Below are 17,105 nucleotides of genomic sequence, written 5' to 3'. Positions count from 1 at the left end.
ATTGGACTACATCGGTCCATTAATCATTTTCACTGTCCTATGCAGACACATTTGCCTCAGGATCGATGTCTACCCAGGTGTCGGACCCGACACTTCATTGACGCCTGGCGTTCAATGAATGGACCCCTCCTCTCCTCCACGCCCACCTCATGTGCCCATGGGCGTCCCGGGGGGAGCCGCCAGCCCACACCGTATCGATTTGGGATAAGGCCGACCTGGACAGAGTGCTCTCCAAACACAGTCGAGCCGGTCACGTGACGGTAAGGTCAGGGGCGCAGGTCAGCGGACGGTGAATGGCCGTCGTCTCCGGCGTTTGCGCTCGCTGGCCGCCGGCCACAATAACTCGATCGGCAGCGCCGGGCCTCCGCGCGCCGGTGGCCCATTGTGACCAGCGGCCATCGGTACCGTAGTCGCCCAACTCAATTGGACCGACCTGCCAACTGCGGCCCGGCGCCCACGGAACAATGGATGTCGAGTGCGCCCCTCAAGGAGACGATGGTGGCACGAATGGCGCGCGCCGGCCGCGCCGGCAGCTGAGTGCTGCAGACAATGTACCGTACTGGGCAATAGACAGAGCTGGAACGGGAGACAGCCCGCTCTGCCTGCCATATTCACAGGCCGTCTCGTTTCACGATCCATCCCGTATTCATGACGTTTTAGTGAAACGGTCCGGTAGATGTTCGTGGATCGGGATATTCAGATTCACAGATTGAGTGAGAACGAAAAGAAGAGGTGAGCATGGTGAAAAGAAGAATAATTGCAGAATCAATGTTCAGCGAACATAACAATTTTTACTGTTGTTTGCTTACCAATATTTTCGCGTTGCAATCTCTCTCAGAATTTCTTAGCTAGTCTAACGATTGGATGTCGTCCAGTTTAGAATCAAGCACAATGTGGTTCATTTCGGTAGAAATTCATCCTTTCTGAGTCCAGTTTTCCCATGCTCTTACCCAGCATCATTATTACCAGAGCCGATGCAGAGTCCATGTGAATTTGTGTGCCTAGCTGACGATTTGCAAATTCAATAGATCATGCATCCGTCCAAAGAAGGCGGTCGTTGCGACCTGCCCACTCACCTCTCGGTCGACCTCCTCTCGGTAGGTGAAGACGAGCGACATCGCCTCCGAGATGTTGACATAGAGCTTCAGCAAGTAGGTCTCCACGTTGTTACCGGCCTGCAGCGAGGTGGCCAGCTTGCGCAGCACCTCGACGTAAGTCTGCCACGACTCGTTGAGGGTGGAGAGCGGCGCCATGCAGCCGCGCATCACGTTAAAGCAGAACTCATTGCACGGCCGCACCTGGCTGTGACCGCGGCAGAGCTGGCAGTAGCTGAGCCTCGTCAGCGCCTGGTAGCACGACTCCGTACACTGGAACTGGGTGGTGGTGTTGAGCACCGCCAGACCGCCGTACAGCGACTGCAGGTAGAACTTGGCCAGCCCGAAGGTGCGCAGGAGCTTCTCCTTCATACGGAACGGCACGTCGCGGAAGGGTCGGATGTCGAGCCGCTTCTCCCGCAGGCAGCTCGCGAAGGTGGCGTTCAGTTGCGCACCGCGTCCGTACGTCACCACGAAGAGTTCGTCGAAGAACTCTGTGACGGCCGTCTCCAACTCTGGGTCGGACAGCTCGCTCTGGAAGTAGCGCATGAACTGACCGAACAGCGTGGGCAGCGCGTGCTTCGCCACATTGTCACTGGTCTGGTTTTGACTGTCCTCGTCAGTCTCGTGGCTGTAGCTGTCGATAGTTGACTGGTTGGCGTTATGGATCAGTCGCAAGATGGCATCTGGAAAAAGAGAAAAGAAAACGTCAAAGTGGAAAAATGTTAAAATCCCTCAGTAAACGGAGATGACGAGTTTCAATATCTGCACACCGAGATGACCCCAACCGCAAGGAAGGTTGTGCGTGTCGTCTATTCAAAACAACTGGACAACGGCCAAAAGGTCAAACAGCTCAGCCTGGCTAGATTTAGGTCAGGCCAAGGTAGTTTCAAATTCTAATGACGGAATCTACCCATTCGCCAGATGTGCTGACTGGACATGAGGATCAGAAGAGGGGAGCAAAAGGAGGTCTGTTCGGTCACTGAGCCCCACTATCTCTGTGTTTGCAGTCCTCGCCAATGTTTGTTCCTCCCCCTGCAGCGGGGGCCCAGCCTCCCAATTAACAAGCATGGCATCACCACAGACAAATATGTCTAAATATTTGATCGGCCTGTATCTGATCTGTCTAATGGATCGTGTCTCGGAAGGGGTGACCACGTCAAGTTCGCAGACCAACCCTGTCTAGTAACGAGAGACGCCATGGAATCCCATGGTAGCTACTGGAAACCGTCCAGTCGCCAGAACATTTCCTGCCTGTCCACTGGAATATGCCCGCTATCACTTTCCGACCATGTCATGAATCATTTCATTCATATTATCACGACTTGGATTATCAGCACCTCAACTCCCTAAATGGTTAGAAGCTACGCTTTATTATAAACTATATCACATATACGACTCAATTTAGAATGACCTCGCTCATATTCCACCTCGCCGGGTTTTCATCTCTTCACACTCTTCACAAATCTAGCGACAGCGAAAGGAGCGGCGGCGGTAGGTCCGACGACTTCCATCTCCGTGTGTCGTGGATGTGTGCCTCTCGGGGTGTCTCCGAGTGCAGACACTCCCGTGGGAGTTCCTCGGCCCGCCGAACGGCTCCAGCCATCGACCCACTCCGCACCGGACCCTCCGCACTACCGCAACTCCCCCAATTCACAGACCACCGTTCGCACCGGCCACCAAAATAGCGCAAACAAGGCCAAGTTACCTCCGAAAACCCCGCAGACTCGCTACAGAAAAACGTACCACTTGAGGAAGACATCAGACGCGTGCGAAGGACGCATCTCGGCCGCCGGGGAACGAAAGTGAAAACAAATGCGCCGTCGTGTGGAGCAGCTGCCGCCTGAATCGTTCGCCTGAGAGCTCCTCACTCACGGCTCACTGAAGTTCGATCGCTGTCATCAATCTGACATCAATGTAGCCCGGAGGGAGCAGGCCGCTCCAGCAGTGGCACGTCGCTGAATGCCTCGGCTGCGGGCGGCGGAGGACGTGGTGGCTGGCCACGGAGCGCAGTCCATCGGGGCCGGGGTCGTGCATTTTGTTTACAGAATGACGGAGGCCGGTTGGAGAGGCGGAGAGCGGGGCGGGGAAGATACACTCCCGACCGCCACACCACCTAATGAGATCACTAATTAAGGTCGGCAGACGTCCTCAGCAGAACCAACGGACGAAGACCGAACGGGTCAGCAATCAACCTCATGGATTTGCTTTGAACGTAGTGTCTAGATTAGTCCTTTTTACATCACGAATGCTGTTGCCTAATGTAAATGGATTCAAGGAAATGGGCGAGCCACGGCCAATGTCTGCAAGAGCCCAAATGCGCCCATTCGTTCCACAAGGCGTTCGAGTGAAATGCTTTTGTTTTCCTGGGAATTCAACTTGAAAGTGGCCGCTATTGAATGTCTCGGGTAATCAGGCAAAGTGCACAACCGACGGCAAGGGCGTCGAATCTTTGTTCAAGACAAACATGCACGCCCTACACTTTTTTGGGGCTTGGAAGCTCGGAAGTCATAACCTTTTGAATGAATAGCGCAATAACTGTCAGCGATGTTCTTACAAGATGGCGTTCCTTTCACGCTCCATTCAGTCTACGACTATTCGGCACTTAAACTTAGCACCAGCTTAAACCGGCAAGAGTTCGTTCAAGTCATAAGGTGTGTTCCTGTGAAGTATCTGGTAGGTTCACCACACTGACCGACAAACAGCCCCCGAACCACAGGAGGGGCACTGCCGACGTCTCGCCCGGCCGCTGGAGACCCAAGACCTCCCACCCGGGGGCCCTGAGGCCGCCCACAGCACCGACGAACAGATCCATTATCCGTCCCGCGTGGATCAGCAGCCCTGCATTATGTAAAACAATCAAATATATGGTCAGGCACGTAACCAATCGGCTGCCGCCCGTACCTGGAGGACGGACCGCCCAGAACACAGGGCTCGGCCGCCGGCACCGCCCACAAGAACACAGACATCGGCCGCCGAGGGGCCGCCAGAGGCCCAGTGTCCGGCCATGGGGACCACACCTGGAGAACCATCTGTCCCGACCGGCGAGCGGCCGCCCCGGGACGCACAGTTTATGGCACCCAGGGCGGATGTCGCTAATGAGATTCCAGCACATTACTCGGGCGAGTTTGTTTTGGAACTAATGAGAGCAATTGTGGCGTACAACGCACGAGCTGGTAGTCACGTTTGGTGGTTTCGCGCGGCCTCCGGGGTGGCCTGAGGGTGTCGGTGGTGCTCTGCATTCCACCCGTGACCGTTGACTCCTGGGCCGCCGGTCGGCTGCGCTCGTCTGAGGTTAATCACTCGGTGCAATTACGCCCGGCACAATGACGGGGCGGCTGAGGTGCACGCCGCTGCCAGCGGTGCTCGGCGCATGGCTCCTGGTGCACGCGCCGCGCTGGTGTGCTTAGCCCGCTGGGACATCTGAGACCTCCCATCAGCCCGCTCAGCCCATCGGGCCATCAGGGGCTTCTCATGTCGCTCCACTCAGCCCACTGGGCTATCAGGGACCCACCATCAGTCCGCTCAGCCCAGCTTCGCCCACGTCAGCGCACCTTTCCCCGGCTCCAACACGGGAGAGACCCGCCTCAGCATTGAGGGAGCCATTACTAAAGTAATTTTGGCCAGACCCGTCGCCCCTACCCGTGTCAGCGGTCAGAAAATGAATGGAGCGGACAAGTGGCAATGTGTTTAACTGTCAAATCGACAAGAATTATCAGTTTTTCTTTTTTGTTTTTGCTAGTCTAGCTAATTATGCTAACGAGAATGAGCACCTGATCAGTCATACACAGGAGTGGGAACACTGTGCTAATGTCATTGTGGAGTATTGATCCTCCCATCGTGGTAATGTTATAGTGGGCGTAACTAGAATAGCCGCCAAATTACGTATTCTGCAGCAACAACACGAGACATCATCCACAAAAAGCAGCTCACGTCATCACTCAAAGCAGCTGACATGGTGAAAAGGGACTCTATCGAGCCTTTCGGTGGCCCTAAATCAATACGACTCCGTCCAGGGTTCTCCAAATATAGGTGTACGGTTGACCTGACACCTTCGTGTCACCTGTCACAGTGTCACACTATGTCGTCACATCAGGCCACTGATCGTCACCGGACACCAGGTCAGTCACCGAGCAAGGTCACATGGGTCACCGGACGCTGTCGCCACTGTAGCGGCTCAGGTGACAGGTAAACTGCGCACATAACCCGAGGTGAGGTGAGCAACTGAGCACTGAGCAGTGAGTACCGGTGTGTCGCTAGTAATTCGAGATGTCAACCAGTAAGTTTCCAGTCACTACCTTGGTCATATCATGGCGCTTCTTAGCGTAAAATGGCACCATGCTCCACCATATTCGCTTGCTAAATGCAATTTATTTCGGTATATTTGCTCTCAATGAACAAATATACCGGAAAGTCAAGTCAAGTCGCAAGTGAGGAACTTCTCGGTTTGAAAAAAAACTGCATTAGGGCACGTTCTGTAGCGCCAAATGTCATATGTCTGGTTCCGCCATGCGACAGTATGACCTCTGTCCTGCCCCGACCCGAGTGACCCCGATCGGCTGACCTCTGCACCACGAACTCAGTCACCCGGTGAGACATGAGCCGGCTCTTTGTCAGCGGTGTGGCGGACCGGCTCAGAGTCAGTACCGCGGCAGCCGCCCGACACCCACTGCAGTGAGTCAGGGTCGCCAGAGCCAGCCGCTGAGTCAAACGGACGGCCGGACGTTCCCAGCGGCACATTACGACGCATTCCGACCGTTCGAAGTTGATACGGCCTCCGGAATGTCGCTATATGTCGTACCCACCGCCTCCACCGCCCACGCAGGTGGCGTTTCTGTCAGGAGCTTCATCTCGCGCCGCTCTAGAATAATGTCTCTTTTGTCACGCGTTATGATCCATCACGATGAAATTGCCGCTCCGCCGACGGTTCGTCATGACGACGCGAGTCATTCGTTGGCGGCTGAGCCCAAGTTTTACCGCCCGTGTCAAGAAGACGGCGAGCCGAGAAGTTGCCTCCTCCCTACCCGTTCATCGGCCAGCATACTAATGTCTCGTCGTCGGTCTGCACTCGGTGGGTGTGGTGAGACAGTGGTGAGACAGTGGTGAGAGCCCGTGAGACAATGGGGAGAGAGAGGTAATGGCAGGTGAGGCAGGGAGAGAGGACGAGGCAAAGACGAAACGATAGGTGTGGGGTGGCTGCGTGAGCAGAACAAGGGTGAGGCGTGGGTGCTAAGCGAGACTGCATGGGACTGGCTTGGGACCGGCCACATGAGACTGCTAATGGCAGCCGACGATGCAACAAATATGAGGAAAATCAATGTAAAAGTCTATTTATAGAAGGGATACATACTGCAGTATGCTACCTTCACCCGTCAAATACCGAGGTCATAAGGAGCTATATGTGTTGGGGATATTTTACGAGCAAAAACAATGTTTCCATTTGTGTTCTTTTCTTCTCGTAATTGTTTTCCATGCTTCTTTCTGTTTTCTTCTCTTTCATCAGCACCTGCACTTAAGCCAAATCTCCCGAACGGTTTTCCTGTTGCCGTTCCTTCGTCTATACCACCGCAGCAGCCGAAGCGGTCGTCCCGCTGGTCTCGGAAAGCCCCGAGCTGCACACGGGCTGCTCGCAGCACAACATGCATCATGCAAATTAAAGCCCGAACAAAAGACTCCGGGGCCGGGACTCCGGCCCCCCACCCTCAACTTCCGGCAACCTATTCACTCCGGCGCGCTCTGTATAGTCCCAGTCACCGACTGGGTTAAACCAAGTGACGCCTCTGGGTCAACTGAGGTCATTGGGTTTGCGGGGTACCGTGCGCCATTCAAAATAGAGGTGGCAAAATGTGGACCCGAGGACCCGGTCCAAAGAACCAGTCTGGACCCATATGGGTCCAGACCGGTTCCTGAAAATTTTCTGACGGGTCTAACCGGGTCCTACCATCAACTATACATCTTGCACACTACACATTATTGCAAAATATGAAGTGAATGAAGTGAATAGGTCTTTGCACAGAGTAGCTCATGAGTATTCCCAGTGGGAAATAGGCTGTTTTACATGATGCAACTAATGATACCTACAAGTAGTTTGTATTAATGACTTTTGGGGAACGGGTCCAACTGGTTCCGATTCCAACTAATACCGGGTCCGACTGGTTCCAGAAATGTCCAGCCGGGTCTGGTTCGAGTCTGGTTCCCAAAATTTTCATCTTTTGCCACCTCTAATTCAAAACCCCAGGCTCTTCCGCATGGTATAATATGCGAGAGATGAATGTGTTCTGAAAAAATGACGTCATCGCCATCGCCATCGCCATCGCTGTCGGCGCCATCAACAGATGAGTGGCGTGCTGCCACGCCGTCGTGGGGACGGCCACTCGCGAGTTACGAGTTAGGCTTGCGAGTTATGAGAGGATGGCCGCGAGTTGTGAACATGCCACTCGGAATAAGAGTGGGCGGAGGACACCAGTCGGACAAGACAGTGGCTTAGTGAGGCTAGGATTAGGCTAGACACTGAGGGAATGGAGTTTGGAACTGACAACTGTCAGCCTGAGGTCAACAGTCAGCCTGAGGAATTAGCAAACAGACTTCAATTGACGATGCGGACTAGGAAATGAGTAAGATCGTAGTGAGTACAGATAACATTTAGCGCTGCTGCAAATGCCGCCCATTTTTTGTCCATCAATCAATAACCTTATTGTGCTTATTGGAGCATAGCATCGATTTCCAGATATCTGATTGTATTGACACTGTCTAACAAGGCACAGACACGAGCGTCATCGCCTCCAACAGCGGCGCACATCGGAGCCGCCCTCAGCCTGGCAGGGCACTGTCTCAGCAGTGACACCGTCTCCACAATGACACCGCTGTTTATCAGATCGGATGTCTGGGGCAAGTCGGCTCACTCGTGGCTTGACCGTAAAGCCAGGATTTACGGACTGAATTGTGTTTGAATGAATTTGTAATCAACGTAATGCTTATGCTCGTAGATCACGCTGGCTATATCACAACACGGATGGTGATAAATTATACGGACTCAGTGTCCTGAATTTTGCATCGCTCTTCTAACTATCCATTTCTTGCTACCGCTGAAGCTTTGTCCAGGATTCGAGTGAGACTAAACTAGTCAAATAAAGTCGAACTGAGTTAAGACCCAATCAGCGTTCCCCTGAAATTGTGTCTGGGTTTTATCTCGGGTTCGACTAAGCGACATCTTCGAGCTCGAGTTAGCGACAGCGCTGAGTTATAAAAAGCGACAGCTCATAGTTCAACTCGGCGACAGTTAAGAGTTCGAGTCGCCGACAGCTCATAATTCGAATCAACCGTTAGCTCAGAGTTCGAGCCGGCACGCGGCGGAAACAGCGTGCAACGTCTGCGCCGGGAGCAACGCCGCTGCGGCGGCTGAGGCGAGGTCGCGACGGCGGTCTGCTCGTGTTTACATAACGGAGCCGGCTGAATGTGGAGCTGCAGGCGGACGACCACGTCAGTAACGGACGCCACGGCATGAACGGCGTCATTATCGAGCCGACGGAACTCCGAGAGACAAACTGGGCTGGGAGAGTGGACAGGGAGACCGGCGGCAGGGCGGGGGAGGGCGGCGCGGAGGGGACGGAACTTTGCACTATGAGCCACACGTAATACGCGATTTGTGAATTATATGCTGCGTTGGTGTGGCTCACATTACATGCATATGATAATGTATCGTTTGTATGCGTTTTGGCCTTTTTTTACGTCTTACGAAGTTGTTGTCAATGACGCAAGTTGGTATATGTGGCCGGAATGAACGTGCTGTTAAACGTATTTAAACCCCAGGATTAACAAACAAACAAGCAAAGTCGGTAGCAGCAGATCACGGATTACGCGGATTCCTCCACAGAAGGTGGAAGTTGCAAATCATAGCTACCAAAGCATGGTGGGATTCTTCGCCAAACAATGTCCTCATGCACGACAGTAAATACGACATGTGCATCCCGTGGTAATCCATTGTTCGTGCTGAGGGACACCGGGCATCAGGGCAGACTGTGCTGATCCAGGGGTACAAGTTCCACGGGTATACCACTCACAGAATACAGAATGTGGCCCTAAGCACGGAAGCTGGTGTGCGGCCTCGTCTGGAATTTGCGATACAGACGACAGGCGCAGGTGTGCTACTAATTGACCACGCTTGATGGGTTATTCATGCAGACAAAAGCAGACTAATTAGCAATCCGATCGCGTCACTGATTGTCATTGTGATATTCGAGTCCTCATTGTGCAAGCACAAATGGTCTTCTCAAAGTCTAATGCATGTGGCCTTAAACATTTTAAGTAGCGAAACGTTATACATCAAGCAAGCCCTCTAACTTATTCAAAGTGATGTATGCCAGAGGTGACACCATGCAGCCACACACCAAGTGACATGTGTGTGACATATGGGTGACGAAGTGACACATGGGCGTAACTGTGAGTGAATCACTCGGCAATAAAAGCGCATCGCTCACGCCAGTGGACCCCTCAAATGCTGGCAGCGAAGCATCAAAATGTGCATTATGCACGTTTTTGTGTGTGTGCTGTTGTCCTGTACATTGCACGCGTGACATCCGCTGCCGCTCTCCCTCCCTAATCTGCTTTGGGGAGGGGAGGGGGTTCCGCTAAAAGGGGTCCACTGAGTGGTTTCCGGCGGGTCTCGGCCCGTTCGCTGCGGTACCGCTTTGAGTTCTCTGGGCGGTGGTCATAAACGAACACATCAGCAGTTGCCGACCGGTCTGGCGGGCGGCCCGAGTCGGGCGCCGCTGCAGGGGGCGGCCGACCGCCGCCGGCCCGCCGCATTGGCCGCCGCTCTGTGCAACTGCGCCGTGAAGGCCGCACTAGCGCCGCGCTCGCCGCACGCCCAGACGACCACCGGCTTCACCACACAGTGGATACTCAGTGCTCGACAGAATCGGCATGTTTGAGCCTGCTGGAGATGAGAGTTGCTGTGAGTCAGCTCCCGGGTGGACTGGTCTGTCCACCTGAGGTCAGAACAGTGAGCTGCGACAAAACCCTCCTAATTAGACCGGTCTGTCCACCAGACTAGCTGTGGTTCATCCGCCAAACTATTCTATCGCAGCAGACTGGTTTGTCCATCAGACTGGTTTATCCGTCAGCCGGGCATTCCGCCTGCAGCTGTCGTCCGCCGCTCCAGCTGAGCTCCTACCCCGCTCCAGCTGAGCTCCGGACCCGCCCGAGCTCTCAGCTCAGCCCTACAGCTCTCAGCTCAGCCGGCTGGCTCGGCACCCGGCTGGTGGGCGGGCCAGTCGCCGACCTCCAGTGACAAAGACCGCCGAGATAAATATGCCAGATAGCCGGCTAAGAAGGGCGCCGCGCCACGACACGGGATTCCCACAATCAGCGCCGCTCTTCAGCGGTGCTGTTGCCACAGTCGCCGCACGAGACAATGGACACGGGTGGAGACCACCGGGTGCCGAACGGGTGCAGGCCGCGGGTGCAGGCCGAGGGTGCATCATGCACTGGCGGCGAGATGTGGTCGGCCGCCGCGCCGAGACGGTGGATGAGTTACGCCGGCCCCGCTGCCAAGGTGATCAGATATATTCATGCAGCGGCGGCGCCAACTTGGCGGCATAATAACAGTGGCATTCCGTGCCGCGCCGCACAGGGGTCGTTCAGGGCTGCCGCGAGATCTCCGTCCGGTGGCAGATTTAAGTGAGCTGGACAGAGCTGTTTAAGGAGCCGCTAGGATACAAGGCAATTATGGGAGATAATTGCTCAGCCGTGCTGTCTGGGTGAGGTGTTTTGCGGCCACCTTGTGTTGTCTTTTGCTGTTATCTTGATGGATGAAGCATAGCGACCAAACACCTAATTGTTTATCGTTTTATGTACTTAAGAACTTGAAAGTAATAGAAAAATATGCTAGCAATTAACAATCTTTTTATATGCTTATGGCTATTGTTAAAAAAAAATCCCATGAAGAAAATTCAGCCCAAAATACAGTATTTCTATCGGATTCCGAACATGAAGTCGCTTATGGACTTTATGATCGGCGAACCGAGGCTTGTTCTTTGATGGTTGCTAACAAATTAATCAACACGTTTTGATATTTCACAACAACGAGCGTCGTGTTTAGCTCAACCGGTTTAGTCATTTTTGCACGACGGAGACAGCTTTCTCGTAGTCGCATTTCTTTGCATGTCTGAAGAAATGATGTCAAACGTTAAAAGTTTGACCAGCATCGCGTGTAGAGCACCATATAAAATCAAGAAGCCAGACGCCTGCATGCCATATCAACGCCGGAATCCGGGACTCGGTCAGATTCAAAGAACATGGAAACACGACGCAAATCGGATAAACCATTAGCTCTGAGCACGGGTCACTATAGCGCATCTTTAGAGTGACATGTCACAGTAGCAGTGACCATCCAATTTCCTTCCGAAGATGCTGCTACCAGCGCCATATGGCGCACCGGAAAACTCAGTCCTCGTGATCGTATCATCACGTAGTTTGGACAAAATGCGCCACCGGCCCTTGCAGCTGTCTGCTGCTTACGTCACGACGAGGTCCACGAACTGCTGACGTTGAACAGTGTCCATTGACAAGTGATTTGGGGGAGAGGGAATGCACGCTGAGTATCAGCCTTCAATATATGATCCCATGCGATCTAAGAGACAGAGGCCGACGGGATGAAAGGGCGGAACACATTGTCAGTCATCGCCTTCTCTCTAGTTCACTTCTCCACGACCAGTCACGGCTCCATAAGCCAGGCGTCTATGGCTCGGCGTCAATGGCTCACATCCGCTCCGCCTGTTAAGTGGGCGGCTGGAGTCCGCTGCCGTCCGCAGGGAGGCTATTGATCAGTGTCGGCGCACAATTCGGCATCCGTCACTCCCTCGGAACATGAACATGACTCAGACAAACGACCCCTGAAGATTGAGTGCCGAGGAAACCGCGGCGCAGCATGTAGCGTGCGTAGTTATAGCGATAGGTGCTGCACTTGAGCCTGACAGCGACACGTGTAGTAGGCAATCCAACCACCACGACGCGATGCTAGTGCTACCCTGAAGGACTCCACCCAGGCAGACGGAGGTTTCAGTGGCGAGAATTCGTCTAACCGCGGTCGGCGTCTCATGATTCCGAGAGCTATTTAGAACGACTTAGAAGCTCTAAAGCTGCTTCAAACTGAGTGACTTTGGGTTCAGGGAGTCCTGCTAACCGCCCATATACATAAGACGAGGCCGCGTAATGCGTCAGAAAATGGTTCAAGGAACAAACGAAACGGTGGCCATTTCCGCACGAGGCTTTTGCTATGAATAAACTTGGCGCAATTTCATATTTAGCTGGTGCATTATGACGTTCAATATTAGCCTAAATGACGTAATGACACCGTGGCTTCCAGAAATAGAATCAGACATCCAGCAGCCCACTCCAAACCAGAGAATTTCCGGCGCAGCACTGAGAACATGTGCCAAAAACATGCGACATTCTTTATAAACGGTGGCCTTAACAGGCGATGACGCTTTCAGACAAGACTCCCGTGAACAGCGGACTAATCCAGCACACTGTCGGTCTTATGAACATGACAGGTCGACTCTGAACTTGCATGACCAACTCATCTTACGCCACAATCATTCAACATTCCGTACAACCATTCTCGGATAACGCGTGCATGGAATGGTTGTCCGTTTTGTGATCATCGCCCACATTTAGGGGACGATGATTTTGGCTTGGTGGCTTGCGGGAACCATAAGCTACACGCTTTTAGGTGATGGCTTGAGGTCCTCATAGCACATGTTTACCAACCACTGCAGCGCGTCATAACGGAGAACCAGAGCCTGCACCACACCAAGCATCGCCGTACTTTGTATTTTTTCGACTTTTCAATTTCTAACCCCCGAAATTTATCTGACTAGCGTACCAGCTCGCGACTGGCCTTCTGGTTAGTTGGGGATTAGATCAGCTTCCGTAAGAAGCCGGTCGGAAGCAGCAGAATCCGTCTGGGAGACTGCCGTTCTTCTACTTCTCCATTACAGATCCAGCGCAATCGATACGACTGAGACGCTAACAGAATGCCAGACCAGACGAGGACGACAGCAGTTAACTTTTATAACTGCCAGAAAGAAGCTGAAACGGCAGAACTTGCATTTGTTCATCTTAGGACACACATAACGATTATATGGTGCACTCCAGATTTTGGAAATCTTCAACGTTGTACGAATATTTCTCTACCGTAATCACTAATTTCTGAGCTGGCCTAATCACTAATTTCTGAGCTGGCCAAGCCTTCTTTTCTACTTCAGCGACAGACAGACACCGAGGACCAGCTTCCGTCAGAAGTGGTCGTCACGTCTCCTGCTCTAGCTAGTTCCTTTGAAACGTGACGTGACGTCACAAGGCTGTTACGCGTCACGCTTGTCACTACCGACGCACGGTCTGACACGTGTCACGCGTCACGCGGCGACTCGGTGACACGCGTTGTCACCACGTGCGGTCACCCCTCGACTGTCACCACGTGTGGGCGCTCCTGGAGACTGCCGCGTCACTGCAAGGGAAGGGGTGAAGTGAAGGGTGGAGGGTGCTGAAGGGGAGGGAGGGGGTCACGGGTGATGGGAGGGTTGGCAAAGCTATATTGTGTCAGCAGTAATGAGAGATGACAAGTGGCGACGGAACGGATCGTGACAAATGGGTTTAGAAAAAAAGAAAAAGCGGCGATTCACAATGATGAATGATGATGGTCGGTTAACGCAGGCTTCATTGCTTGCAAGTGAGTTATATCGCACTCCATCATACGGTAGAGACCTGATTCATGTCTAAATTAAATAAAACCGAAATTAAAACAAATTTTAAGCATTGTGTGTGGCGAAACACTGAGCTCTCCTACCACTACCAACTTATTTCATTGGGAAATTTACAGATCACGCACTTGTCAAAGACAGCCACTCGACAAGTTAGTTCCCACGACAAACGGCGGCATCCAGGCAGCCAGCCGTCAGCCGTCACCCCATGGTTTGCAGCGCATTCCCCGCAGTGTTGCTACAGCCGCAAGAGGCTACCCAGACAACCTGTCGCCGTTCGTTTCAATTGTCTGTGGCTCTGACAGGGGGGAGGGGGGGGGGGGCTGTCAACTACAGCGTCGGCCCAGCGCCGCTGGCACGTAGCGGGTCGTAGGGGACGGCTATTTAGGGAACCTGGTGACCAGTTTAGAGCGTTGGCTTTTGATAGTGGTTGTCCAAAAGTTTGACGATAACGATAATGACATTATTTCAACTCCTTCCGTTGGAAGGCATCACAAATTATTTGAAACACCAGTTTAATCGAGGTCTTTAGCTGCAACCAGCAACGAACAAACCACTGCACACTGCAGTAAACATCCGAGTTTCTGAAATTATTTTCGGATGTCGCGACTAGACTGGCCGTTAGGGCCTCTGGACGCTATTTATCGGCGCCGAGTGGCCTCAACTGTAAATGGCTCGGGACCGCCACCGGAACGTGTCTGTCTCGGCTCTCTGTTTGCGAGCTAAGGCTGGGGGGATCCGTGCTATCGTAAGTTATATCGGACGTGGCTGCGAAACTTCTCTCGGTACGAAACTTCTCTTGATCGGAAGAAAATCGGAGGGATGAAAAAGAAAGAGCGGCAAATCGGAGCTACGTTGTACGTAAGTTGTTTCGCAGCGTTTAAATGCCAGTTTTACTACGATTTAAATGCCAAGCAGATCAGCTGACCTCGTAGTACCATGTCGATAAGGTCGAATTCCCCATACGTCTATAGTGTAAAAGTAACCCCTATTGCAAATGGGCTGTCAGGGACATCTCCTCCTCTGTAAATTTGGAGGGATCATGTGTCGGCATTCCCACGTTCGTTTCGGAGTCCATCTGTTCCATTTGGAGCCCATCAGTTGGCGTCAAGAGTTGGCGCAGCGAGCGCCCCGAAGACTGCGTCTGCGCACGAGGCTTCGCGATGGAGGAGTATTTTGACGAAATCGCCCTCGCTGCAGAAGAAATAGAGGGACTTGTTGAGAAAGAGGAGGCTGCAGTGTGCCGACGACTTTAAACTGTACGCCAACCCCAAGACCAAGGCAATCAGGGGGCGCTCAGATGATCGGGAGGTTTCAATTGATCAGGGACTCACCAGGTGACCAGGGAACCCTCTGATAACCAGGGGTCCTTCCAGTAACCAGGGACTCCTTCAATAACCAGGGGCCCCTCAGTAAACGTGGGCCACTCAGGTTACTGCAAGAGACAGGAGTCCCTTATAACCAGGGACCGGCAAGGTCTCTCAGGTCCGTTTTTGACAAAGCTGTTATTGATGTCATATGCGAGCCCTTTGCACCAGCAGAGGGCCCTTTCAAGCCATTTTAGGGCCGTTTAACGTCGAGCTTGAGTTTCCTTTGAGGCTAAGGGCCTCTTCAGCAACCGAGGGGTCTTTGAGGCCTTTTTGAGGGCCTCTTAACGTCAGCTGAGGACCGTTGGACGCCATCTGAGGACCGTTTGGGGCCTTCTGATGGCCAGTAGATGCCAACTGAGGGCTCTCTGACACCAGCTGAGGGCATGCTGACACCAACTGGGGGCCTCCTGACACCAGCTAAGGGCTCTTTTATATTTGATACGAGCTCAGGGCCCTTTGACGCCCTTTGAGACCTTCTGAGGTCCGTTTGACGCCAGCAGAGGACCCTTTGGGGTCATATGAGGGTCCTTTGCTGCCTTCTAAGCGGCCTTTGAGGCTTTTTGAGGGCCGCTTGACGCCACCTGAGGACCGTTGCGGTTGGACTCCAGTTATGGACCGTTTGAGGCCTTCTGATGGCCATTTTGCGCCAACTGAGGGCCGGGGGCCCTCTGACACTAGCTGGGGGCCCTCTGACACCAGATAAGGGCCCTTTAAGGCCTTCTGAAGTCCGGTTAACGCTAGCGGAGGGCCTTTTGAGGCCAAATGAGGGCCCTTTGAGACCTTATAAGGGCTCCTTGAGGCTTTTGAGGGCCGCGTGACGGCATCTGAGGACCGTTGTACTCCAGCTGACGACCGTTTGAGGCCTTCAGATGGACTTTTGGCGCCAGCTGAGGAGGGCTCACTGACACCAGCTGGGGGCCCTCTGACACAAGCTAAGGACTCTTTAAGGCCTTCGGATGGTCGTTTGACGCGAGCTCAGGGCCCTCTGACGCAGGTTTAGGGCCCTTTGACGCCCTTTAAGGTCTTCTGAGGTAGATTTAACGTTGGCTGAGAGCCCTTTGAACCCATCTGAGGGCCCTTTGAGGCCATCTTGTGGCCCTTCATTTGGCCATCTGAGGGCCCTTTGACACCAGATGAGGGCCATTTGACGCTAACCGAGGGCCCTTCGAGACCATCTGAGGACCCGGTGACCCCATCTGTGGGCCCTTTGAGGTCTTTTGAGGGTCATTGAACTTTCACCACAATACCCCTGGCTGCGCTACTGGGCATTTATGGACTCGTATGGGCCTGCTGGGGAACGAGATGGGCCCTCCCGGTCTTTTTAGTCATTATTTCAGTTCATTTTACATGGTCTTCGGCGGTCTAAAGATTAGGGGCCCCAACTCGAATGGGGGGGAGGCCCGTGTGCCCTCTCCTGTGTGCGGCCTTGCCGACACTACACCGCTTCCCCTCCCTCCGCCATAAACGCACCGCTGCACTGCTAGGCGCCGACAAATACGGACCGGCGCCGCAACCGGCTCCCCCGCGGCCTGCCTCGCGTTGACATAGCCCTTCCCGAACACCAGTGTAACCCCCACGCGGCCTAGGTATCGCCGCGCCCACCTGTCCGCGGCGCGGCCTCTGATGGCGTATCGGATCATTGATGGTGCGATACATGTTTTGGTCAGATTTTCGCAATTAACGCGAAAAATTGCCCAAAACACTTTTTAAATTTCAAAATTGAAAAAAAAATGATTACAAAAATGACGTGAAAGTGACCGTTTTCAACGTGTAAATTTAAAACGCTCTAGCGCAGCCATTTTTGAAGAAATCGACTTCAAATTTTGCACACGTGTTCATCAACCATATTTGTTTAACATATATTTCGGTTTTGTGAAAAT

General features: G+C 53.2%; 1 protein-coding gene across 1 annotated transcript in view; it reads right to left on the bottom strand.

Moving 5' to 3' along the window:
* LOC122365929 (glypican-5-like) overlaps nucleotides 1–17,105 on the bottom strand; it is a 117,526-nt gene that overhangs the window by 32,941 nt on the left and 67,480 nt on the right. Inside the window, exon 3 of the mRNA XM_043337579.1 lies at nucleotides 1,077–1,780. Coding sequence (XP_043193514.1) covers nucleotides 1,077–1,780 — 704 coding nt within the window. The remainder of the gene's footprint in view (nucleotides 1–1,076; nucleotides 1,781–17,105) is intronic.

The sequence above is a fragment of the Amphibalanus amphitrite genome, unplaced genomic scaffold, assembly GCF_019059575.1.
Source record: "Amphibalanus amphitrite isolate SeventyFive unplaced genomic scaffold, NRLGWU_Aamphi_draft 000773F_arrow, whole genome shotgun sequence".
Lineage (NCBI taxonomy): Eukaryota > Metazoa > Arthropoda > Thecostraca > Balanomorpha > Balanidae > Amphibalanus > Amphibalanus amphitrite.
Note: the sequence above shows the minus strand (reverse complement) of the source record. Positions and strands in the feature narration are given on the sequence as shown.